We start from the raw sequence: 26,542 nt of genomic DNA, 5'->3' as shown, positions 1-26,542 counted from the left end.
CCCCCCCCCCCGGTCCCTTTCTTCTGTCTTCTCCCCCCTTTCCTTACCCCGACCCCACCCCCACCCTCAATGCTGCGCCCCATACCAACCCCCCCCAACCGCCCGTTAAGGAGGTGGCCATGGCGTGTCGGGCTTAGGGGAAGTAGGGGCGGCAGAGGATGGATAGGCCTGCGGGTTGGGTGGTGGTCGAGTCTGGTGGAGTCTGGGAGGGAAGAGAAGGGGCTGGGGAGGGGTATCCTGGATCCTAGGAAGAATAGAGAGAGTGGGGAGGGGGTGTTTTCTCTGGGAGTGGTGGGAAGTGTGCGATGGCTTTAAAGGGAGGAGGCTAAGGGAGGAAAAGGCCCGGAGCAGGCTGTAGGCTGTATAGGATTTCCCTTCAAAAGAACAGAAGCTCCTCGAGGACCAGGCCTGGTACGTTTTTGTCCCCTCAGTGCCTGGTATAATAACAGCTTAATAAATATATGCTCCTTGATTTGGAGACAGGAAGAGCAGGGGGGTGGAAATCCCTTATTTTTTGAGATGGTAGTACCTGCTCCTCCTCACCCTCCAACCCCCAAAAGCAAGCATTTTGGGGACATAGTCAGCTTTGATTTTGCCTTTCCATATTTTCTAGTAGTATAACTTACAGTCAATCAAGCATTAAGCAATTCAGGCCTGCCTTTCTCCAACTACTGGGGATAGAAAAAGGGAGTGGGTTTGCTCAAGAAAGTGTTCTTTCTTTTGAGAGGAAAGAGAGGGGAGCATAGTAAGTTTATTACAAAATAAAAGTAAAAGGCCCCAGCACCTGGGGCAATCAAGATGGGTTTTCCTGCAGGAGGTAGGACTCTAGTTGAGTTTTAATTTTCTCGCATTCTCTAGACATACCATCATATCATCTGCAAAGATTGTAGTTTAGTTTCCTCATTGCCTACTTTGATCCCTTCAATTTCTTTTTCTTCTCTAATTGCTACTGCTAGCATTACTAGTAGAATATTAAACAGTAGTGGTGATAATGGGCATCCCTGTTTCACTCCTGATCTTACTGGGAAGCCACCTCCTTGAGTTTTGAAGGAAGTTAACTATTTTGTACTTTAATTTTTTATTTGTAAAATGAGAGGGTTGGACTAGTTTATAACCTCTAAAGTCCCCTGCTCTAAATACATGGCCCTATAATCCCATGAGCACATTCTAGGCATAAAGGTCCTCAGCAAATACCCCACATACCAGATACATGAGGAACATTGAGGAGGCCCAAATAATGTGCAGAAAACCTAGAAAAGTAGACTGAAGCCAGATTATAAAGGGCTTTTAAGAATTAAGGGAGGAGTTTGCATTTTATTTTGGAAGCCAAGAGGAAGCTGTGGAGCTTCCTGAGCAGAAGAGAGAGAAGGTCTGACCTGTGCCAAAGGACAATCAATTTGGCAACTTAATGGAAGCTGCATTAAAGAGGAGAAAATCTTGCAGGAAAGAGATCAATTAGAAATTAACTTCAAATTTTTGTTGTGGTTGAATTAGCAAATCTAGAGGGGGATAAGGACTAGGAGTCTTGAGTGTGCAGAACATGGAGAAAGGAAATAAGGTAAGGAGGACACTCACTTGGGCACTAAGTAAAAAGGGTATTTTGGGCATCACAATTTATTGAAAAGAAAGCCCCACCAAAAATCAGGAGAAATTTCAAATTTACCTCTGACTCTTACTATGGGCAGGTCCCTTAATTTCTCTTGATCCTGTTTCTTTACATTTAAAATAGACATAGTACTTAACCTTAGTAATTACCCCCTCAGTAGTTGTTGTGAAAATCAAAGGAGATAATACATGAAAAATGCTTGTCCTGTATAAAATGTCAGCTATTATTTGCCCTAATCTAAAATCTTGGCAAAGTGGGGAGATAATGTAAGGAAAATAGGGAACAGCAGCAGTAGGAAGAATGAGTTTGCAAGTGATTAGGAAAGATCTTAGGCTACTCTTTCCTCTGATTTTCCTTAATCATCACTTGTTATGCCTCTTCTAGACATCTGCATTGACCCAGGGGCTGGAGCGAATCCCTGACCAGCTAGGCTACCTAGTGCTGAGTGAGGGAGCCGTGCTGGCGGTAAGTCTTGGCAAAAAAGTAGAAATATGACCTGATTCCCTGATAGCTCTTTTCTGGTTTATGACCCTTTCATTTACCCCTTCCTCCTTTTCCTAATTTGAAATATATGCTATGGTTTGATCCATAAAGATCCTTAAGCTCCCATGTTATCTCTGTGCAGATAACTCCCAGATCTATACATATGTCTCTTATATTCCAGTCTCCCATAACTAACTTCCTGCTAGAAATATGGTTATTCCATAGGGATCTCACACTCAGCAAGTTCAAAACAGCTCAATATTCTTCCCTAAACCCATACCTCTTCCCAACTTCCCTTTTTCTGTCAAGGGTACTCTTCTGCCATTTATCCCCAGTTCAGGAGACATGTACCTTTATACTTGCTCTCACCCACAATGCCCAGGCATTTGCCAAGTCTTATCAATTCTTTATCCTATTGAATCTATCCCTTTTTTGTACCCCACAGCCACTCCTTCGGTTTTATTCTCAGCCCACATTGGATTCTTTTCCACTATTGCAATAGCCTTCTTATGGGTATCCCTGAATCAAGTCTCTCCTTTCTCCTATCCATCCCCACATTGCTCCCAAATTGATCCTTCTCACCCTGTTCAAGAGGCTTCACTAACTTCTGTTTTATATTTAAAGTTTTGATTTCAGTTTATCTTCCTAAGTTGGTTATGCATTATTTCCCCTCATAGACATTTCAGCCATAGTATTTTCTGTATACAAAATTCCATTTCCCAACTCCTTACCTTTGCACAGGCTGTACTTTATCCCTAAGATGTTCTCTCTCCCTGGGAACTCTACTCATTTAAGGCTCTGATCAAGGATTACCTCTTTCAAGAAGTCTTTTCTGATTCCTCTATTTTTAATGCCCCTCTCATTGCTTTGTTTTTTTATCCTTAATGTACTTATCTATGAACACATAACCCTCTAGTTGAATGTGAGGGCTTCAAGAGATGAGAATAGGCTGTCTTAACTTTGGTTTTGTATCCCTAGCACATAGTAGGCTCTTTTTAAAAAAATTTTTATTAATTTTTTTAAACCCTTACCTTCTGTCTTGGAGTCAATACTGTGCAAGGGTAGGCAGTGAGGGTCAAGTGACTTGCCCAGGGTCACAAAGCTGGGAAGTATCTGAGGCCAGGTTTGAACCTAGGACCTCCCATCTCTCTAGGCCTGGCTCTCAATCCACTGAGCTACCCAGCTGCCCCCCATAGTAGGCTCTTAATAAATGCTCATTGATTGTTTGATTCTAACTCTCATAGTTTTATAGTTCTCTTGTTTCTTCTTCATGTTTAGCTCCTCAGAATCCTTTGTTGGATATTCATGCCCTGCCCCCAAAATCTGGGTATCTCCCAAGGCCCGTCCTTTTTTTTCCCCCTATACCCTCTTGTTTAGTTCTGCAACCTCAGTTTCCCTAGATTCAGTTCTTTCTATGCAGGTAACTTCCAAATCTATATTCAGCCCAAATCCCTCTCAAGCTTCAGTCCTGAATTACTAAACTGTGTGCCAGATATAGCCACTTGAATAACCTATAGGTATCTTTTATTCCATGTCTCATTTTCTTTACCTTTCTCTCTTCCTAAAACTGCTTCTCCTTTTTCTGTTTAGTATGCGATTATCTTTTCAGTCATATATTCAGATCTTAAGTCACTCATTCCCTTACCCCTCAAATCCACAATTCTAATTATTTGCAAAGTCTTATCTGTTCTCTCATATCCATTCCCTTGTGTTCAGGCAGCTAGCACTCTAATTCAGGTCTTCTTAACTTCTTCTGGGGGAAAAATGGGTAGCAATCTAATTTAATTCTATCTAGGACCAGATCTATTTCCTAAACCAGTCCTATGTACAAGTGCTTTTCAGAAATGGGATTGGAAAAACAACCCAGACATCTTGGCTACTAGCCAGGTGCCTTGACTGAGGCCCAAAGGTTTGAGGGCATGGGGGAAGGAACAGTAAGTAAACAGTGGCTTTGAGGAGATTGGTGATGTCAGTGTGAGGCAATGAGAAATTACTCCAATCATTCACTCATCAATTCCTTTTATGAATTTTGTGGGACACTCTGGATACCACACAGAAGCTTCTTCCCAGTGACACCTAGAAGAAATGTCCTTTCATTTTTTTAATGAAAGAAAAAAGAATCAGGCCTTGAGATTTCCATTTCCTATTTATTTCCTGAGCCCTGTGTGCTGACCAATAGTTTTGCCCATTATTTGTCTTTGAGAAGCCTGGTTTTGTTTTTTATAATATGGAAATATTAAAAAATAGATTTGTAGATATTTGCTGATATTTAATGAAAACTGCACTGGTGTGAAGAACAAAGAAATAAAATCTAGTTAAGCTGAATCTACAGATCAGAAGCCTAGGAATCCTGGCCAAAACCAACCAAATAATATTAGTCTGGCATGGCCTGTTATTATTCAAGTCACAGTATGGTTGCTCTCTTTTCTTTTCAAGACTTCATCCTCCCCTTCCTGTCTTGCCCAAGTTGGAAGTACAGTAGCTACTCATGAGCACATCTCTTCTAATGACTGACACAGAACTGCTTTGACCTCTTTCATTCACAAACTGAGCCACTTTACCCCTCCTTAAGCAGTCTTGTGGCACCTACTTCTCCCAGGGGCTCACCATGTTAGTGTCAGTCTTAGTGCTGGCAGTTCAACCAGCTTTAACTCTACTGTTGCTCAAAACCCAAGGGATCCACCAACCTTAGCCTTGCCAGTAGCAGGGAACGTAAGTATGCACCACCATGTCCAGTAATGCTTTTCTTTTCTAGATATTTACTAACCTCATTATTAATGAAAGCTTTGAGAATTTTGAAAGGAGTAAAAACCAAACTCATTAAGTTTTCAAACTCAGTAGCCTTTTTTGAAAGTCCTTGGACAAAAACTCTATAGTATCTTTCCCATTTCCATAGTTTAATGATCATACCAATCATACTTCTCAGTTCTTTCAATACCTGAGACTTCATTCAGGATGTCCTGCCTCATTAAGAATTTTCATCTCTAGTAGCCATTGTTGTTATAGCCTTTCTAGTCCAAAGATCACATCATTTGGCAAAGAAAACAGAAAGTATTTATTAAGCACATGCATGTCAGGAGGAGACAAATACAGCCCCTTACTCATGAGGAACTTACATTCTAACAAAATAAGAGATGACCATCTCTGCCATCTGTTATCATTATCCCATCTACTCTGAGCAGTGGTATTATCCACTTGATCCTTAAGAGGAGGGGTATAATGGAGAATACTAGATTGGAGTCAGGTTCTAGAGACACTTAGAAACTGTGACCAAGAGCAAATCACATATATTTGTTGTCTCAGTTTCCTCATCTATAAAATGGGAATAATAATAAACCTCTACTCTCAGCCTCTCAGAACATAGAAATCAAATGAGAAAATGTCCTTACGGCAGCTTTGCAAATTCGTGCTACAGGGGCAGCTGGTAGCTCAGTGGATAGAGAGCCAGCCTAGACATGGGAGATCTTGGGTTCAAATGTGATCTCAGATACTTCCTAGCTGTGTGACATGGGGCAAGTCACTTAACCCCATTTGCTAGCCCTTTCTGCTTTTCTGCCTTGGAACCAAAACTTAATATTGATTAGACGGTAAGAGTTTTTAAAAAAAAGTACTACATAAGTACCACCTATTTTCATCCTCTAATATAAATGAAAAAAACAAAAACGTTTTGAAGTACTCAACAGTCTCAGCATCTCCATACTTGTTTTTTAAAGGACTATGGCCATGTTTTTATATTCATCCTGTTTACATGCCCTTGCCTTCAGTACGTATATTTTGGAATGTCTGATTTGACTGGTGACTTCCCTGTGTGTTGGTCTCTTCAGAAAACTCCCACTTTCCCTTCTAATTGGATCTTCAGAATTTCATTCTTAAGAATTTCTCATCCTCTCTGGGACTCACTTTCCCTGTAGAATTTATTCCCTAATATCCCTCCCAGTTCTTTCTCCTGCTTTCTTTAGGGAATGTCAGACTATACCCAGTTTTTATATTTCATATTACAAATTTTAAGATAAAGTTGTAAATTTGGATTCCCATCATTTCGACTTCAGCAACCATATCCAGAAGACTAGTCAGGGGGACAGAGTTTGAATCATGGGTATGAGATTTGGTAGTTTTGTAAAGCTGGATAATACTCTTTGATCCTGTTAGCTAGAAAATGGGTATATGTCCTTCCTACTTAACAGGGATATTATAAGGAAACCTTTTTTTGTAAATCTTAAATCACTATATAAATTCAATATGGAAAACTTATAAAAGGAACCATAGAATTGAGAATTGGAAGGAACCTCAGCAGCCATCTAATTTAACCTATAGCCAAAGGTGTAATCTTTAGAATATAAATGACAAGTGATCATTCAGCCTCCCCTGTAAGACTTCCAATAAGGGGAAATTCACTAAACTCCCAGGGCAGTCCAGTTCCACTTTTTGGACAACACTGATTATTTTTCCTACCATCATGCTAATTTTGCTTTTTTGCAGGTTCCATCCATTGCAACCAATTCTCTAGGATCAAACAGAACAAGTGAAATGCCTCTTATACATGATAGTCCTTCAAATATTTGAATATAGATACCGTTTCTTCCCTGAATCTTTTGTACTCTAGACTAGACATGCCTTCAAGCCTCATGTAACATGTATTCAAAGTCCTTCACCTTCTTGGTTGTCCTCCTCTGGACACTCCTGGTTACCAATGTCTTGGGTGTTTAGAACCATTTTTGGTATTCCAGATCTGATTAGAGTAAAATGCAAAAAGGCTATTGTCTGATTACTGGAAGCAATGCCTTTTTTCCTTTTTTTTATACATTATTGAAGATACCTCCATTATCCTGGCAGTAAGCCTCAAAACAGATTTTTAAAAGGGAAGAGGTGGAGAGGGATCCCAGCAAAACAAACAACTATCAGCTAAGTTTGAGAATATATACAATATTTCACTCTTTTATTCCCTCCCCACCCACTTCTGCAGAAAAGGAAGAGAAGTGAATTTTCTTCTTGAAGACCAAGCTGAGTTTTGTTCCCTTTATGTTGTCACTGAGTATATTATTTTCCTGGTTCTGCTTACTTCATTCTTTTCTTTAGTCATTATTTTATTCTATTACTTTATGTACCACAATTTGTTTAGTCATTCCCCAGTCAGTAGGAACCTATTCTCTTTCAATTAATCAACAATCATTTATTAAAGCACTGCTGGGTATACAAAAAAAGTAAACAGTCCCTGCCTTTAAGGAGCTTACATTCTAGTACATATTAGGGGTTACAACATATAGATACAAGAAATAGTAGATACAGGATAACTCAGAAGGCACTAGCCACTAGAGGCCCAGAAAAGCCTGCTGAAGATGGTGCTCAAGCTGAGTCTCAAGGAAGACAAAGATTCTAAGATGTAGAAATGAGAACATTCCAAGCATGAGAACCACTGCAAAAGCATGATGTTGAGTGTGTCCTATGTGAAAAACAAGCAAGGGTAGTTGTACAAGGATAGGAATAATATGGAAGATTGTAAAGGTAGAAGAGGCCAGGTTATATGGAACTTTAAATGCCAAACAAAGGAGTTAAAGAGGCACTGGATTTAATTATTGAGTTGGAGTGTCACATGGTCAGACCTTTGCTTTAGGTTACTCTTTGGTAGATGTATGGAGAATAGACTGCATTGGCAAAAGGTTTGAGGCAGTGAACCCTATTAGGAGACTACTAAGTAGTACAGATGAGAAGTGATAAGGACCTAACTAAGGTGGTGACTATGAGTGAACAGAAGAGGTCCTATTAGACTATTTCTTCTGTCTCCATAAGATTTGCAGCTGGTCAATTTCTTTTCTTTTTCTACCACAATTCTAAGAGGAAGTGTTAAAACTTTCCTCCAAAATTCCTGTCATTTCCATGCCTTAGGAACTAGTTTTTTCCTCAGTGAGAATCAGATATCATGAAGAATTTTTTGTCCGTATTTCTAACTTTTGAAGGATAAAATTACCATTAAGGCACATCAAGGTTATTAGCCACTGTTTTGGGTAGAAAAGGAAGTCTTCTATCACTACTATCATACCTGTGTGCCAGGCTGGTAATCTGTTTCCTGCTCATCTACTTCCTCTTTCTGCCCAGTTTTTCTCTATTATACCTTGATGGCAAAACCACTGGTTTCTTCTTCTCTTGGTCTTTACACAAATGCTTTCTTTTCTCCTGTTTCCATGATTATCTCTTATGACTATACTACCTCGATAGACACATTCTACCTCCTTTTATATGTTCTTATTAATAGTTCTCCCCCGCCATACTTAAGAAAACAAAATGTATTTATTAAGTATATGACTTTTTCAAAGCATTGTGTTAAGTGTGTAGAAAGACAAAGATTAAAATATAGAACATGGTTTCTATCTCCATGGAATTTACAGTATAATGCCCCTGAGTAAAGAATGCTGATGTTAAAAATTATCATGAAGAATGGGATTTCCAATGCACCCTTCACCCCTTTGGTAAAAGGACATATGAACTCAAAATAAAAATTTAGGCTGGATTTCCTAACAAAGGGAACAAAGAAAATTCTTAACGTTAGTCTATTTCCTAACCATAAGGAATCGCATTAAAAGCCATATTCCATGTATGGGTATAATTTTGCCTCCTTTTTTTTTTTTTTTTTACTTCTTGCCTAACTTTGGGTATTTACATATAGATGTTTGTAGCCATAGATTTTATAGTATCCACGTTAGTATAAGTTTTCTCCCTCCATCTTTTAATGTTCTTTAGATTTGCATTGCAAGTCACCCAGCAACTATATTGTTAAACTAAAATTGAATGCAAGTGTAAAGCATTGTTATTTTTGACTTGAAGTTTGAAGTAACTGTAGAATATAAAAATGAAAATGTCCAATTGGCAATATGAGATGAGTCTAGAATTAGGAGGCCAGAGATGATAGACTCTTCAACATAGTTATTATTAAAGCCTTAAAATAACTAAGGGGACAGCTAGGTAGCTAAATGGATTGAGAGTTAGGCCTAGAAGTAGGAGGTCCTGGTTTCAAATCCAACCTCTGACTTCATAGCTTTGTGTCCCTGGGTAAGTCACTTAACCCCCATTGCTTAGCCTTTAGCCCTCTTTTGCCTTGGAATCAAAGCATAGTATTGATTCTAAGACAGAAGGTTTATTTTTTTTAAGTGAATTTTTAACATATACCATTTATTATAGAACTTTTAATAGTAACAAAAATCTAGAACCAAAGTGAGTGCTCATTGATTGGGGCATGGCCAAATAAATTGTGGTATTGTTTGTGTCAAAAAACAAAGTATAAGAAGATTATAGGGAGACATGGGTAGACTTATTAAGCTGATGCAAAATGAAATAAGGAGAACCAGGAAAATATTATCCACAATGACTACTGCAATGTAAATCCAAAGAACAACTGAAAAAAATAAAAACTGAATGTTGTACAGATGGAGTGGTTAAACTTGGCCCTCATGAAAATATGAGAATGCACCTTTTTCCCATTTTTGGAGACAGGGATTATGGATGTAGAACCTGGCATAACTGTTAGAACTGATGTTTTTTTTGCAGAACTGCTTTTTTTTTCTTCTTATGAGGGCTGGCTCTCAAAGTTATATCAAAAAGCGTTTGTTTTTTTTAAAGAGTTGAAATCTTCAGTAAACTGAATACATAGAGAAAAAGGCAAAAGACATCTTTTGAATTATACCTGCTTTTAAGGAGTTAGAAAAGAAACTGAAGCACTAAAGGATACAAAAAGAGTGAGTTAAGTGGCATACTAGGTCTGTGCAGTGTCACACAAATTGAGGGACATTAGCATACTGGAAAGAAAAAGGTGCTCAGGTGTTGGATGGTCAACAATATGCCTTCTGTGAGTTAGGAATACAAAAGCAAAAAATAAAACAGTCCCTTACCTTCTACTGAGGGGGAGACCACAAAAAAAGATCCAGGAAAATGAGAAAAGCCTGTTGGGTTGGACAGTTGGAAAGTTAATAATAACTTCTGCATATAGTTTCAGTAGACTGAAAGGTATAGAAGCCAAATTGCCAGGGGTGTTGGGAGAGAATGAGAGAGGACAAAGGTAAACATTGGTTGGTTGAAAAAGTGATAGCAAAAGAAAATTATGAGGTGGTCAGTCACCAGAATAGGTAGCAAGTTCAAGCAAAAAAATTGTGGTGTTTTGGTTTTTTTCCCCTCTCCTCATAACTAACCAAAAGAGGGGGAAGAATGTGAGTGGGAAGGGATGATTAAAAATGTTTTGTTCAAGGGATCTTTTTCTTAATTTTTTAACTCAAATCTAACCTTTTTATCATCTAGTCATCTGGTGATTTGGAGAATGATGAACAAGCAGCTGGTACAATCTCTGAGCTAGTGAGCACAGCCTGTGGATTCCGGTTATACCGTGGCCTTGACATGCCCTTCAAACGCTTGTCTGGTAAGCCCCTGACCCCTGGAACATAAAAGGAGCTCCGACAAATCTCTTTTCCTCAAGAAAATATATTTCCTTTAAGTCTCCTCAATGCCCCTTCCCCAAGTTTCTGGCCATTCCTATTCTGCCTTTTAACCTTAGAATTATTCACCACTTCCTCTATCCTTGGGGTGGGGTTCTCTGGTCTTGATTCTAGCCAACTTATTGTCTGGGATGGGGGGGGGGGCTTTTGTTCCTAGTGGTCTTCGGGGAACACACGTTGTTGGTGACTGTGTCTGGACAGAAGGTGTTTGTGGTGAAAAGACAGAATCACAGCCGCGAACCCATCAATGTCTGAGGCTACAGGAGATTGGAGGGGAAAGTTGAGAGTATCTCTGTAAGCTTACTGCTTTTCCACCTACCCATTTTTACCACCTCCCCAAGGAGAACCTAAACATTCTGCCTTGCCCTCATTCCTTCTCTCTCATTTCTGCTCAGTGGAGTAGAGGGTTGGGTTACTTTCTCAGTGTTAAAGGGGATCAGAGCAGGGACAATCTCCCTCCTTTCCAATAAACATGGTGTCTGACACTAGTGGTTATGTCCTATTTCTTTCTTCTCTCTCTTAAGAATAGTAGTATCTTAAGTTTATAACTGGAAGGGATCTTAGAGACTATCTAATTCAACCCTTTACACATGAAGAAATGGGCCCAGGGAGTGAAGTGACTGGCTCATGGTCACCCCGCTCTGACCCTTCTGCCCACTCCTTTAATAGACAGACAGCAATTAAGTTCTCCTTCCTCCTGGACAGACATTTAATGGTCTCAATTCAATTGGAAGCAGTAGAAGACATGAAGAAATTACATGAATAGACAGACAATTTTAAATTAAAGTGCATGAGGATATATAAACATGAATTAGGGGAGGGGAGGAAAGGACACACATAACAATGCCCCCCCCCCCCCCCCCCCCCGGCACCTGAGTCTGGGGAGCAACCATCAAGACCCAATGAATCATTACCACCTTCCGAATATAACCCCTGCTGGTTGGGATTGGAGAATGTCATAAGCATTAAGAAAACTATTTTGTAAACTTAGAACAAGAAAGAGGGGCAGGGTGAGGGACAGTGGGGAACAGAACTGGGGATGGGACCAGCCCTCCCAGATAGGAAATACTGTTGGCTTTTTTCCCCCCAGCACTACTTCCCAATTCAACTTCAACCCTTTCCTTTAAACAGCAGACACAGACAGACAGCTACATTATCTCCTCCATGTTCCATAGGGAGCAGACCAGGAGAGACAGCAGCCACAAGGTGAGGACCCCTTCCAGGGGGTTTCCAATTTCTAGGTGTGTTTGAATAAGGAATAGGGATCCAGCTTCCCACTACTTGACAGGTTCAACCACCAAGACCTTGCACTCACGCTTGGCAATCTTGTCCAGAGAGAGCATGGCCTTATCTGGAGGCAGGTAGAGGGGTCGGCCCACAGGGGAGGCCACAGGTGGTGTGATGGCACGGCGTTCCATCACACTGCCTGACCTAGAGAATACAGCAAGTGGTTAGTAGAGAAATATGGCCTTGGTTCTGGAACGTTCCCAGGACCCCAGATAACCAGAGCACCACTGAAGAATTCACTTCCTTGGCTTTATACCTCATGAGGTGGCTGCGGGAAGGCTGCTGGTGGGAGAAGGACTGGGACCGGCCCAGGCTACCCTGATGTCTCTCCATGAAGTCTCGAACAGCAGGGCTGCTAGGACTGCTCTTTCGTGACAAGGGCCGGGCCTCAGGTGGGGGATGGGATACACTGGCAGTAAACTGCAACTTCAGCTTCATGTGCTGGCTCAACTACAGTAGGGAGACCAGAAGGATTAGCCCCTGTACTCTGACCCCTTTCCTGTGCTAGGGAGAGCCTTAATCTTACTTTTTTGTGGGAAGTCTTTATTTTTAAGGTCTAATTTCTACCTCTTCCATGCTGCAGCTTCCATCTTTACATCTGCTCCGAAAGCCCCTCTATACCAGAGCTGTCAGGGTATTCTATTTCTCCCCCCACCTCCATTTCCCCGAGTTACCTCAAAGAGTCCAGCCCTTAGGGCTTGGAAGGCCACACTGAAAGTGAGTGCAGTACCCTTTCTGGAGAAGCCTAGATTATTGAGAGGTGTATGGCAAACAATAGAATCCAAGGCAGCCTGCATTGCCCGTCTCTCTTCTTCACATAGCTGCTTTCCTGACAAAGGTGGGAAGAAGGGGGAAGAGATGGATCAGCAGAATTTTTAAGGCCTTTCATTCTTAATCTTTGGTGTGTGACACCCAGGATCTACACTGCCTTCCTTCTTAAAGACTCCAGCTGCTGGCCTTGGCATGAATACCTACCAGTTTGTGCATGCTCTGGGGTCCAGACAAGCCTAACAGCAAGAAAGTCCTGTAGATTGTTGAGCAATGTATAGGTAACAGTAAAACGCTCGTGTACTCGCACAGGAGACTCACATGAGGCAGTCATTACAAAGCATGGACGGTCCAAGCGAATGCTAGGCAGCCTGAGGAGTAAAAGCAGGAAAAGCATAAAGTGAGGTCTAAAAAGGCATAAGATTGAACCCACTACTCAAGGGGGTCCTGTGAAGTGGGGCATGCTCACCTATAGTGGGTGTAAATACTCTGAGTGAATGGTAACTTAGGTGTAGACCACTGAACTATAGCAACCAGAGATACCTCTAGGCCCTATGAAAGGGAAGAAATCAAAGGAATAGAAATTCTTTAGAGAAGCTTCTCTTCATCATCAATGGACTCCAGAACATTCCATCCCATCATCTTTTACATCCCAATCTCCCTGTGCTTACCTCCTGGCCTTTTGGAGGGGGTTGTTCACCTGCCCTCAGTTGGAATAGGAAGTTATGTTCCTCTAGAGCACTAAGAGGGCATGGGAAGCAGCCAGAAGAACCAGGGAGACGACAAAAGGAGCCCATGGAGACTTCCCCAGACTGGTGGCTAATTCAGGAGGAAAAGGGGGATAGGATATGAACTTCTTATTCTGGACCCTTCCAGCTCCCTTCCCTATCCCCCAACTTGTTCCTTTCTCAGCCTTACCAGACATTGTCCACCAGCAGCACAGAACCATCAGGCATGACAGGCAGATAACTGGCATTGAAATTGGGGAGGATACGGATGTCCCAGATAGAAATTTCCTCTTGTGAGGAACTGTTCAGCACTGCAAAAGTTAACTGGATTGTTCAGGTTCAGGGCACCTGTACCCCAACATCATACCCCAAAAACTCCATACTAAAATCCATATCTACACCCCCCTACAATAGTCTATGTGCAATCCAGGTCCCTAAATCTTGTCTCCCTAAGGAACAAAGGCAACCCTCTTGCTCACCCTTGAGCACTGTCAGGTGTTTTCCAGCCACAGTGATCTGTCGACATTTCAGAACAGGAGGGGGAAGTAGGGTTAGCAGAGTGCTCACTGCAAAGAGCAAGGAAGGAAGGATTAGTATAGGAGCTGTTAAATCTATGTTGCTTTGTTAATCTACCTCCTCCCCATCACAGTTCCACCCCAATAGTTTTGTCCTTTTCCAAACCAGACAATTTATATTCCATCCATCCCAAACCCACTGGCAAACCCTCTACCAATTAAAACATGTGCCCCTTCTCCCTAGCATGGCTCTGAACTGCACACCTTGGGCCTTGAATGCATTTTGCTCCCCTCGGAATGTCTCCCCAGGGGCCCGGGTCTGCAGCAATCTCAGGTAGCCATGATCTCTGACCTCTGCTGTCTCAACCTCCCTTTTCCACACAGTAACTACAATCTGGATGAGGGAGAGACAGACAGATGGACTCCTGGGGAGGAGAGAGTTTCTCTGGTGGGCAACAGCACCCTTCCCATCTCACCTTGGCCTTAAGTGTTCCTGGGGGTAGTTTGTCCAAAGAAATGGTTAGTGGAAAGATGACTTCATCTGTGGACACAATCGGTTCTTCTACAGGCAACTGGGGGGAGGGTGGGGGACGAGTTCACAAAGGTCAGCAAGATATTAAGGTGGTATCTATGGGTCTGGAGCAGTCAGTCCCACCCCCTTCCGGGTGTGCAGCGCCCACGCCCAACCCTCTCCCCCTCGAAATGCAACCTCCCCAAAATTTTACCTCGTGGACACCCGTACCCCCTGCTCCTCACCATGGTTGCTCCCCCGCCTGTGGCAGGGCCCGGGCCATGGGTGAGGAGGGGGCTGCAGTCCGAGAACAGCCCCGCACTCCCCGGGGGTTCCAGGTCCTGGTCTCCGGAGCCGGGCGCCCCACTTCCGGCGCTGACTGAGGCCAGGGCCGCCAGGGCCTCCGCCAGCTCGGCCCAGGCGGCTCCAGGGGCTTCCCCGGAGCCGGCTTCGGCGCTCCCCCGGCAGCGCAGCACCAGCAGAAAGCGCACCGTTTCCCCCAGGTAAAGGTGGTTCCTCCGCGGCAGCGCTCGGTAGCGGCCGGGATCGCCGGCCAGCTCTGCCCGGGGGGGCAGCGGCACGGCGGGGAAGTACATCGAGTAGTCGCACTGGGACTCCATGGGCTACGGCCGCTCCGGGTCGGGGGCCGGGCCCCCGGGACCCGGGACCCGAGACCGCGGAGCTTTTGAGGGAAAGATCCAGAGCCCGTGCCGAGGGGGCGGGGCGGGGCGGGGCGGAGGCCGGACTGAGCTGGGGGCCACAGGAGGTGAGGGGCGGGAGCGAGAGCGGCGGCCCTGGGAGCCGGCCCAGGGCGAGGGGTCCCGCCCGGGAGCAAATCCGGAACCTAGGCGGGGCAGGGCCGGAACCCGGCGGGGGGAGGGGACGCGAAGGGCAGAGGAGGAAGAAACCGGAAATGATGCGGGGGGGCGGGGCTTCCGGGGTTTTCCCGAATTTGCCCGGCGAGACCTTTCTGAATCTTGCGGTTAAACTCCGGTAGTTTTACCCCCATACCCTGGAACCTATAAGACCCCGCTGCCTCCCCGAGAGTGCTGAATTAATTTGGAGGCAGGAAAACTTCGAAACCTCTGAGCCTTGATTAACAAATATTTTTTGCAGGGGGTTAGGAGGGAAGCGAGACATCGGACAAGGCTTTCCCAGTTTGTGAAACTCCCGGTATGGTTAACTCTCTCTTGCGTTGCAAATCTGTGCTGTATAGTGCTATTAGAGGTTTAGTAAATACTAAATACTAAGCTAGAATGTAGGAGAGGCAACACTCGAATTCTAGTCCTTCTGTCTCCTGGTCTACCGTTTCAGGCAACCTTTCTCTTCAGTGGGTATAAAATTCATAGTGCCTACCTAATGGAGGTTTGAAACAAATGAAATAATGAATATGAAATGCTAAATGTATGTAAGCTTTCATTATTTCAGGGCATCCTAAGTATTACAAGTATTAATATGAATCAGCATCTCAGCATGAAGGTAAATTTATGAATCTTTATTTCATATTTTTCCATCATTTTCCTACAAACTTCCTCACATTAACCTTTTGGTCCTTCCAGGGAGTTGAGGGTTGCTACATGGAGCCTGCCATGGGACTAGAAAAGGAAGTAAAAAGGATAGGAGGTGATAAGGGGTAGGGGTAGACATCTGGAACCCTAAGGGGAATGGTGAAGAGTTGGAGGCCTTGGAGGCAGTGTGCTGCCCTGCTCCCAGGGAGCTGTATGATCTACAGCAGCAGATTTTCCTATTCTTTTTCCGTTTTGGCTACTCCAACCATTATTTCATCTGTGTATCTCCTTTTAGTTTCAGCTGCCTTTAGGGCCTGGGTTTGTGGCATTAGGAGAGAGTGACTGAACAGCTTTGGGGAACTGTTTGGCATCCAGCTTGTCTTTATACTGCAGCTCTGGGGTAGCAAGGCGCTCACACTCTTCTTGGTCTTGGCGGGTTAGCCCCTTTCTTAGTACATAGCCCAGAACCCCCCGTGCCCCAAACTGGAAAGGACGGAGCTGGAGGTCAGCTATTTGACTAGGGTCCACAGCTCCTCCCCCCAAAAGGCATCGGGATGCCAAAGCTGACCTACGAGCCCTAAGTTTGGCTACTGCTGAAGCAAGCCTCACCCTCCCATAACGGTCTGCACGGTCCCACAGGCTGTGATTGAAGTGAACATAGAGAGCCCAGTCTAAGTTGTTCCAAGCTCTAGCCCTTGCAATCATTTGCTTATCCTTGATTTCACCTTGATCTTTGACCTCCTTATGACCTTTCACACTCTTCATACCAGTTGCCTGAGCATTGTGTACAAAGCCTACCACATCATCCAGGCCCCAGCACAGGGCATCTGCCAGAAGGACCAATGACTCATCAAAGTATTCTGCCACCAAGACCAGGTCAAAAGTTGAGTCTAGCCAGGCCAGAGCCCATTGGATGAAGGATGAAGATACTGAATCTGTTGCAGAAGGACTGAGGGACATGGAATGGTCAGCTGATTGAACATGGGATTTGGGATGGGAAGGAGGTTTGAGAAGGGAGTTGGGGTCAGGCTTTGAGGGCCTGGATACAGAGCTAGATGGCCATATTTGTACACCTGAGGACTGGGTTCTTTTGAGGGGTTTGGGATGCCTCTTCAATGCTCTCATTTCTCGGGGTAAAGGAAGGCCAAAATCAAACCAGAGCAAGTTCCGGGCATAGTGGTCCCCACGTCCCCCTTGCCGGTAGAATGCTCGTGGTGAAGCCAGGAAGGCAGCCAGAGATGGTGCTGCACGGAAGGCAGATGATACAGATTTGTAGTAGGAGAAGGCAGAAATTGCCACTGCCGCAGGGTCTCGGACAATGGAGAAGAAGAAACTGTCAGAGGGCATGACCCGGAGTACCTAAGGGGCATAAAAAGGGATGTGGAAAGAAAGAAATGAGGAATCAGGAGAGAAATAGGTGGGATGTCATTGTAGCAAGAATTTAATCTCACCACTGTTTCATTGCTCTTTAATACAACAGCCTTCTACTTACCTCAATCTGCCCCACTATCAGATTAATCTTCCACTTTGAGGCACTCTACTGTTCAGAAATGTTCATTGCCTTCTCCATGATCTAATAAAGAATCCAAACCTCTCAGCATGGTGCCAAGACTACATTATTTGACCCCTACCTTATGTCCTTGTACATGTATCCTAAACTACAAATTGGGTTACTCAGCATATTTTAAATTTGCCTCATATTTTTTCCTAACCCAGTGTCTTTGTTCCTGTGATTTATTCTCTTTATTTACGATGTTCCCCTTCTAAACTCTGCCTATTAAAAGCCTTTTTTTGTGTTTCAAAGCATAGGTTATGACCAACCCAGGTCAAAAATAATTTCTTCCCCCTTTGACTTGAAAGCACTTTGCAAGGCATGTAGAACTACTACCTTGTGCAGAGACATCTCAATTAACAAAACCTGGTTTTAAACAAAGTCAGTTTAGGGATGGAGAGAGTAATGGGAAGTTCTGGCATTAAGTCAGTGGATGAAAAGGCTCTGAAAGAAGAGATCACTTAGTTATAGACATTCCAAGGGAGGTTGAGCCAAGGCCTGATTTCTTCTGAGGAATGGACCTCTCTAAGGTCTCAAATGGTTAAGTTACTTAGGAGTAAATAATACACTGGGTTACCTTGGCGAGTTTACTTTGCCCAGGATTCAGCCTCATGGTCACTATATAAGTGAGTCATTGGCCATTACTCCCCCTTACACACTTTGTAATGGAGCCTTTTGAGACTGTTTCTGTATTTGTACTGGTATTGTATCTGTACTGGTTGTCCCTCATGTCACTCCCTCCTTATCTCTGCTTCACATAATCCATCTCTTAATTAAGATGCAACTTGGGCAACATTTTCTATTATCCTCCCCAAACTACCTTGTATTTAATTGTGTGTATATAAATAGTAAATAATAGCTAATATTTGGGCAGCTGGGTGGTACAGTGGGTAGGGTGTTGGGTCTGGAATCAGGAACTCATCTTGAGTTCAAATTTAGTAGTTGTGTGACCCTGAGCAAATTATTTAACTCTGCCTTGGTTTCCTCATCTGTAAAATGAGCTGGAGAATAAAATGGCAAACTACTCCAGTATCTTTGCCAAGAAGACCCCAAATAAAGTCATGAAGATCAGGCATGACTGAAAAAAAAAAAAAAAAACTCCAACATTTGTAGAGCTAACATATTACTTCTATGTGCCAGGCATTGTGTTAAGTGCTTTAACAGTTATATCATTTGATCCTTCTACCAACCCTGAGAGATAAGTACCATTATTATTCCCATTTTACAGAAGACAAAACTGAGACACACGGGGTTTGCCCGGGATCACACAGCTAGTAAGCCAGATGTGAACTTGGGTATTTCTGACTCCAGGCTAGCTGCCATATGTAATATGTGTATATAGTAAATAATATATACTATATACTTAATAAATACATGTAGATTGTTTGATTGATGACCCCTGTAGGTAGCAGTGGCCCAAGGAGCCACATCTTAGCTTTTGGAAAGACAGCCTTGCTCAAATTTTCTGTCTCTGGTAAGCTTTCTGACAGGGAAATATAACAATAAAACATAGTCTCTTCATGAACGGAGGTGTAGCTATAATAGAGTTATGATTCATTTTAGATTGGAGGCTCCTTGAGGGCAACTTACTTATCTGCCTATCCAATGGTAAAAGCCATGGCACAATATTTAGTAGTATATCTTAGCCTGTCAAAGGTTTATTGAGAGAGTGAAGAAATATATAGTAAGCTCTTGGAGGTAATCCAAGAACCCTCCACAGTGCATAGTATAAGCTGTCAGAAAATATTTCAGTCTTCCATTAAAGTGATCATACCTTGAAGCTCATCATTTTCTTTTTTAAACTCTTACCTCTGTGTTGATTCTAGAAGAGCAATAAGGGCTAGGGAGATGGGTTAAGTGACTTGCCCAGGATCATATAGCTAGGAAGTGCCTGAGGCCAAATTTGAACCCAGATCCTCCCCATTTTAGAGCTGGTACTCTACTGTGCTGCCTCACTGCCCCTCTCAAAATCATTAACAATTTTTTTTCTAGTATAATTTTCGATAATTGTTTTCTGACATTTTGTGATTCATATTCTCTTATTCCTTCCCCACACCATTCCCTTTTTCCATCACCATCACTTTAAACTTCACCTCCAAAATTCTTAAACTCCAGAATTCCCCTCTGATTATAATTGCCTGTTCTTTCACCTTTTCACATTCCCCTCCAACCTGTTCTTGACCCTCATGAATACCAACTAAGATACCTCTAATTCTTTCTTATTTTACCAGCTATCTGGGGAAGCAACTCCTATGGAGAAAGGACTTCAGCTATCCTCAAAAACAGCCAACCAACTGCCACACATAGGCAAACCAGCCTCACTGAAGTGCCCTGAGAAAGAACCTGAAGGCAGTAGGTACCAGGCAAATAAAACCACAACCACCTTAACTCTTCATATCCTGATGGAAACAGCTTAGATCCTGTGTCCAAGAAACTTGGAAATAACATTATCCCCAGAACAACCAGACCTCCTTCAAGTCCAGTTTCCACAATCATCATGGAAAGGAGAAGTCATGGTGGACAGGAGAATCCATCATCTTTATCACTAGTGACAACTGCTGACCAACTGCCACTAACCATCAAATGAACCCAGGGACTCTACTAGAACAAAAGTCCTGCTTCAAGTCCAGCTCTCTCAACCATCAAAGCAACTTATAGACATGGGAACAGCCACCCACACCTACTACCAATACAGGGCAGGCAAGCTGGACTACCTGAAGTAGTGGGGCACCTAAGAGAGACAGGAGGCAGAATGGGCCAGATAAGACAGACCATCACCACTACCACCACCCCCTGGACCAGGGGTCGGCAACCTTTTTGGCCGTGAGAGCCATAAACACCACATTTTTTTTTTTTATTTTAAACCCTTAACTTCTGTGTATTGATTTATAGGTGGAAGATTGGCAAGGGTAGGCAATGGGGGTCAAGTGACTTGCCCAGGGTCACACAGCTGGGAAGTGTCTGAGGCCAGATTTGAACCTAGGACCTCCTGTCTCTAGGCCTGGCTCTCAATCCACTGAGCTACCCAGCTGCCCCCAACACCACATTTTTTAAAATGTAATTTTGTGAGAGCCGTACAGTGCTCACAGTGCGTGCTCCTGTAACAGTGCATGCTCACAACATGTTAACTTTTCTAAAAAATGAAAATTATTAAATGGAAAAAAAATTGCCAGAAAAAAAAAAGTGCACACTCATGTAACAGCGCCTGAAAAAAAATTGACTTTATGGCTCCTGCAGAAAGAGCCATACGTTGCTGACCCCTGCCCTGGACCTTCAGATCTCCCATCAAATCCTAATGAACCCAAGAACCTGGGGAACAGAAATGCTTAAAACTCAATGTCCTCAGTCATCATCATCCTGGGAAGTAAATCCTGTGGTGATTGCAACTTGGTTAGCTGCTCCTATGAGTATTTCAACTTTGAAGACCAAGGAAAGAAAGTTCTTGCCACCAAAGTCTTTGGTAGTGACAAATGATGGTTCAACACCAGAAACTTATTTTATCGGTGGAAATGACATTAAAGAATCACTAACATCTGCTTTGCTACTGCACCCTAAGGACCATGATACTTTTCCATTTTATTTGCAGCTGAAATCTCCCATATTTGTTGTTTTCTCAATTAGAATGTGAGCTCCTTGAGAGCAGATTGTCTTACTTTTCTCTGCACACAGTATTTAATAAATGCTTCATTCATTCTATCACCCCTCTTTACTCAGTTAAAAAAAAAACAAAAAAAAAAAAAAACCTCTTACATTCTGTGTTAGAATTGATACAAGTATTGGTTCCAAGACAGAAGAGTGGTAAGGTAATCCAGGGCAATTGGGATTAAATGACTTGCCTGGGGTCACATAGCTGGGAAGTGTCTGAGGCCAGATTTCAGGTCCTCCCAACTCCAAGCCTAGTATTCTTTTTTACTGAGCCACCTACCTACCCCTCTGCTCAGTTTTGAAATACTATTTAGTCATTTCAACAGTATCCACTTCACTCAAGCCCTCAACATGAATACTTACTCTGCAAATCTCCAATAACCTTCTCTTCTTTTACTCCTAAGCAACTGAATTCCACAAGAATTCACAGAAACATATTGATGGGACCCACTACCAATTTATATCCATTTAAATTAACTGAGGACAGCTAGGTGGCTCAGTAGATTGAGAGCCAGACTCAAAGATGGATAGGTCCTGGGTTCAAATCTGGCCTCAGACACTTCCTAGCTGGGTGACCTTGGGCAAGTCACTTAACCTCCATCCCCTGGCTCTTCTGCCTTTGAACCAATACACAATATTGAGTCTAAGACAGAAGGTATGAGTTTAAAAATTTTTGGCTTCCCTGGCTAGACAGCAATCTCTTTAATCATTCACTATAACAGCTGTTTCAAGCCTCCAAATCCCTTTCTTCTCTCACCTGTACCAAATGTTCTTAATTCCCATTTTATTTGGGAAGGCTACCAGATGAAATGCTTTAAAAACTTCCTTCTTCCTCTCTCCTCTTGCTTCATTGTCTTTTACTATCCTAGCCTGATGAAAAAAGTATTAACTGACATTAAGACTCTGCAATCTGGCTCCACCCTGGGTTTCCATGTTATACTTTTTTTCACATCTAGCTCTCTAGAGTCTCTATATAAAGTGTTTTAAACATAGCTCATCCATCCCATAAAGGATTTCTCTCCCATGTTTCTCTTGAGATTCCCTACCTAACAAATAACACTTTCTTCCAGGAAGCCTTCATGCCACATAGCTCAAAGAGATCTCTATATTCTCACATTTTGTATCTGTGCCTCTTCCTTTCTGATTTGTATATACTATATTCTGCTGTTCATTCTATATTATCTTACTTTCTGTCTCAGAATCAGTAGAAGTATTGGTTCCAAGGCAGAAGAGTGATAGGGGCTAGGCATGAAATTAAATTACTTGCCTAGGGTCACACAGCTAGGAAGTGTCTCAAGCCAGATTTGAACCCAGGTCCTCCCATCTCCAGACCTGGTGCTCTATCCACTGTACTATATTTGTTTACATGTCTTCTCACCACCACCTCCAATCTCCAGCCCCATTAGGTGATCAGTTGCTTGAGAAAAGAAGAATAAGATTAAGTCTTTTTTCATTTTATATCCCAAAGTCTAGCATATTGCTCAGTGAATGTTTGGTGAATTATATTGATGATACTGGCATGATTACTCAATTGGTCTTCTACAAATATCACTTTTCATCTGAGAATGGATATAAAGCATTTGGCAAACCTTAAAACTCTTTATAAATGTTAATTAACCTCATCATCTGTTATATCTTTCTCACCTGGCAGATCAAATTCATGCTCAACCTGACATTCAAGATCCCTCTTTTAATTTTCTTTTTCACTTGACCATATATCTTAGTTCTTATTGCTCCCCCAAATAGCAATTCTGTTTGGATAAGCTTATTACTATTTCCTATATTCTCATTCCCAACATCCCATGCCATCACCTCCACTGGTCAGAGAGAGGCAGAAGAATTGGCCTTTAATCTAGATGCTATTTATTACTAGCTCTTATTTCCTTATGCAAGTTATTTTTCTCTCTTAAATTTCAGTTTCTTCCTCTGTAAAAGGAAGGAGTTGAATTAAATATATTCTAAGGTCCCTCTCAGCTTCAATATCTTATATTCCAACTAATGCCTTTCTCTGTCATCAATTTGTTTCTAGTACATCTTTTAAAATTCTCTGCCTCCAGAAAGCTTTCTCACCTTTGCTCTGCATTCCCTCAGCCTCTACATTTTCTTTTCACAATAATTCTTTACCCTAAGCCCTTTTCCTATGTGCCATGTTTTCTTCATAATGGATGTTTTCTGAGGATAAGGACTCCTTCCTTGTCTTCCAACTTCCCTCCTAAATAGGGCTCTGTATACAAGGGGTCCACTGAAAACATGATAGAAATAGTCGAGGGGAAAAAAAGGGATCAAGAAGTAATGGATGGGGGGCAGCTGGGTAGCTCAATAGATCAAGAGCCAGGCCTAGAGAACTAGTCCTAGGTTCAAATCTGGCCTCAGACACTTCCCAGCTATGTGACCCTGGGCAAGTCACTTGACCCCCATTGCCTATCCTTACCACTCTTCTGCCTTGGAGCCAATATGCAGTATTGACTCCAAGACAGAAGGTAAGTGTTTTAAAAAAAAAAAAAAGCAATGGATGATTTGGGGGCCTAGGACAAAAGGAAAAGGGATGTAATATGAAGAAACCAGGTTGTAAGGGAGCATGGGATAACTAGTGGGAGTAAGGGAAAAGGAAACTTTATACCTTAGAGACTCTGAAGGGAGGAGAAAAAGGATCAGGAGATCTTAAGAGGGTAAAAGTATACATGGAATTCTTAGAGGGAGGGAGGATCAATTGAAGGAGTGTCAGAACTTGACTGGTGCAATTAATATGGAAAAAAGGAAGCAACGGATAAAGAAAGAGACACCCTACTTCTTTCTGTTTCCATTCCCATTCCCTCCACCTCCCTACCAATCTTACCTCTGGGAGGTTGAACCTCATGTGGTGACAGAGGATGTGGAAGGCAGGCTGGGGTCCCCCACCATGGGGGAGGTAACCTTTGACTGTAGTAGCCTGGAAGGACTTTGGGTATCCAAATTGGTATCGAACAGGCAGGGCAAAGCGTAGGCTATGCCGGTCCCCATACTGGTGGAGAAGGCTTAGTACAGAACTGCTCCCAGATTTATGTGTCTTCAGGAAAACAAGCTGCTGCTGGGGGTGACAGGATGGGACCAAAGAAGAGCCAGGGGAGTCAGAGGTAGAAGTCCACAGTTGGGGAAAATATAGCCCAGGAGGCCTAGAGAAGAGAGAGGAGAAAAGGGAGTGAGAGGCCTTACACATATCAGGCATATAATAGATATTTGTTGCTTTTATTTTATTTGGAGAAAGGTCAGGGAGGGCATGAGATCCTTCTTTAGGGTAGTCCTCATTATGCTAGAGCCTTCTTTGTATCAGAAAGGCTCAGAGACTAGAAAGGGTAATATTAGGGTCTGGAACCAGTAATAAAGGTGCAACAGGACTTGGGAGTAAGGGAAGCTCACCTCTTCTGGAAGGGCCCTCGCCAAATCTGGAAAGCTAATCCAATGGTCACGAAGACTACCAAAGCAGCCCAGAGGCCCTTGGACCCCCACAGCCAGAGACGCATTATCCTGATTAGGAGAATAGAAGGGGTGAGTGAGACAGAACACAAGTGGAGAAATTGGTAGATTTAGAAAAAGGCATACAAAATCTGAACTGTTTCCAGGTGGGGAATCGTCCCCCCTCCCCATTCCTTACCCTCTGGCTGTGAATGTTTCCTGAGTTGGCAGATTTTTTACACCCTCAGCGTCTGGAAGGGAGTGGGGGTTTGGGGGTGGGGTTTGGGACCAGGGCTAAGACTGGCCAAAACCCAAGTAACTTCACTTTCTTCACCCTTTGATCTCCATTGCTTTCAGGCCCCTTCATCCTTCTAGGTTCTCTATCCAGTTTTTAAAATTATTTATTTAATTAATTTATTTTCTGTCCAGCTTTTATTCCCCTCACTGTACCCACCTAATTGGGTCCCCTTTCTGTTACTGATACCCTTTCAAGAGGTGATAGTGGGGGGCATGGGGCATCTTGTCAGCTGCACCACCCAGGGCCCCCACATGAGGGGAATATGATGCCTCCCAATCTTCATGCCTAATCCTTCTGATTCTGTTTTCTCCCTGCCACCCTGACTATCCTCTCACAACAATGCCAAAAGGGATTTTAGGGAAGGGGAAGATGACTGATGAAAACTGATCCAAAGAGAGACAGAGCTAGTTTGACTCTGTTAACAGACAATGAGAGATTCTGATGTCATCCAGCCCAATTCCTACCTGAAGCAGAAATACTTCTGCAACATCCTGGACAAGTGTTCCTGCAGTCTGTGTTTGAAGACATCCAATGAAGGGGAAATTTCCACTACCTCATGAGGCAGCTCATACCATTTTCGGATAACTTCAATATAGTTAAGAAATTCTTCATCATAAGTCAAGGTCTTCTCTGTAGCTTTCACCTTGTCATCTGTTCTTTAAAGCTAAGAAGAACAAGTTGAATCTTTTGCCCTGACTCTGTCCCTAATCTTGAAAAGCAAGTTGGCTGAGTTTGCTTGGCTTCTTTAAAGAGAAAGGGAGTACTTGATAGGGAGATGGAAGAGGGAGAATAGAGATAAAGAAGAGGTTCTGTGATTAGAGGGCTCTGACAGAGGGGGATGGAAGGGAGGGATTGGTTGGTAAGAATGTAGGAAGGGGACTTTCTGATAGGGATCGAAACTCAGGTATTTCTTTTTCCCCCACACTCCCTTAGCAGAGAACAGACAGCCATCCCAGTTCCACACAATTCTCACTGCTGCAGCACCCCACCCTTGGGAGTGAAAGATTGGAGGAGAAATTGCTGCTTCCTGAGGTTCCAAACCCCTAACCACAGCCTCTCCTCTGGAATGTAGAATGGAGAGACAAAAAGAGTGGATTTCTCTAGGGGGTCTGTCACCAAATTATGGGGCAACACAGATAGAGAGCCTTTGGGAAAGATAGAGAAATAGGGACAGATATCCCAAGAGGTAAGGGGGGGGGGGGAAGACATTCTCAATACTTTCAAATTACCAAGTCAGTGGGTGGGGAGGCTCAGCTTCCTACATGTACATATATAATCACATCCTCCAACATACTGACATGCTCTGACAGCCTTCTGCCCACACCATTTCAGGGACAGATGCCATTTCTGCCTTTCTTTTCTCTCCATTCCTACTTTGTTGGAATGACCCTAATATCTGACCCACAAGTTCCTGTGGAAGACAATTTCTCTCCTTCTATCCATCCCATCCATCCCTCTTTCCAATCATCTCAACGATAGCTGTGTCTAACTCCCAGCCAAGCCCCATGTCCACCCATCGGTGTAATGTCTCTCTGCTAGCTCTCTAGTGTTCTCATCTGGCCCCCACACCCTACTTCCCACACACACAGCCCTTCATCCCCCATCATTCTTTTCCTCTTGCCTTTGGCTCACCAACTTCACTTACAAGATTGTTCTTAGGGGAGTGAGGTGGGGAGCTAAGCCCCTCTTTCCCTCTCATCCCAGCCACAGCTTGCTTCCTTGGAACTCAACT

General features: G+C 43.1%; 3 protein-coding genes across 4 annotated transcripts in view; 1 reads left to right on the top strand and 2 right to left on the bottom strand.

The window, feature by feature from the left end:
• The window catches only part of LAMTOR4 (late endosomal/lysosomal adaptor, MAPK and MTOR activator 4), a 21,121-nt gene extending 10,067 nt beyond the window's left edge, over positions 1 to 11,054 (top strand). The window contains exons 1-4 of one of the 2 annotated variants that reach the window (XM_044673526.1): positions 1,348 to 1,558; positions 1,991 to 2,071; positions 10,373 to 10,490; positions 10,724 to 11,054. In XM_044673526.1, the coding sequence (XP_044529461.1) occupies positions 1,541 to 1,558; positions 1,991 to 2,071; positions 10,373 to 10,490; positions 10,724 to 10,821 (315 nt within the window). In that variant the 5' untranslated portion in view covers positions 1,348 to 1,540 and the 3' untranslated portion in view covers positions 10,822 to 11,054. Of the gene's footprint in view, positions 1 to 1,347; positions 1,559 to 1,990; positions 2,072 to 10,372; positions 10,491 to 10,723 lie in introns of those variants that run through there. The other variant, XM_044673527.1, reaches the window with a different exon arrangement.
• A 207-nt stretch (positions 11,055 to 11,261) lies between these two features.
• Positions 11,262 to 15,071, bottom strand: TRAPPC14 (trafficking protein particle complex subunit 14). The gene is made up of 11 exons (XM_044672718.1): positions 14,621 to 15,071; positions 14,341 to 14,436; positions 14,129 to 14,258; positions 13,829 to 13,915; positions 13,540 to 13,660; positions 13,293 to 13,440; positions 13,091 to 13,173; positions 12,829 to 12,992; positions 12,528 to 12,682; positions 12,110 to 12,303; positions 11,262 to 11,997 (listed from the first exon to the last, which is right to left on the bottom strand). The coding sequence occupies exons 1-11, from the start codon at positions 14,993 to 14,995 to the stop codon at positions 11,844 to 11,846; spliced, it is 1,707 nt and encodes a 568-aa protein (XP_044528653.1). The 5' UTR covers positions 14,996 to 15,071; the 3' UTR covers positions 11,262 to 11,843.
• Positions 15,072 to 15,913: 842 nt separating this feature from the next.
• Positions 15,914 to 25,300, bottom strand: GAL3ST4 (galactose-3-O-sulfotransferase 4). The gene is made up of 4 exons (XM_044672359.1): positions 25,275 to 25,300; positions 24,477 to 24,584; positions 23,917 to 24,232; positions 15,914 to 17,242 (listed from the first exon to the last, which is right to left on the bottom strand). Exons 1-4 carry the CDS (start codon positions 25,298 to 25,300, stop codon positions 16,181 to 16,183), a joined length of 1,512 nt encoding a protein of 503 aa, XP_044528294.1. The 3' UTR covers positions 15,914 to 16,180.
• Positions 25,301 to 26,542: the final 1,242 nt, after the last annotated feature.

This window comes from Gracilinanus agilis, chromosome 4 (genome assembly GCF_016433145.1).
Source record: "Gracilinanus agilis isolate LMUSP501 chromosome 4, AgileGrace, whole genome shotgun sequence".
Lineage (NCBI taxonomy): Eukaryota > Metazoa > Chordata > Mammalia > Didelphimorphia > Didelphidae > Gracilinanus > Gracilinanus agilis.
Note: the sequence above shows the minus strand (reverse complement) of the source record. Positions and strands in the feature narration are given on the sequence as shown.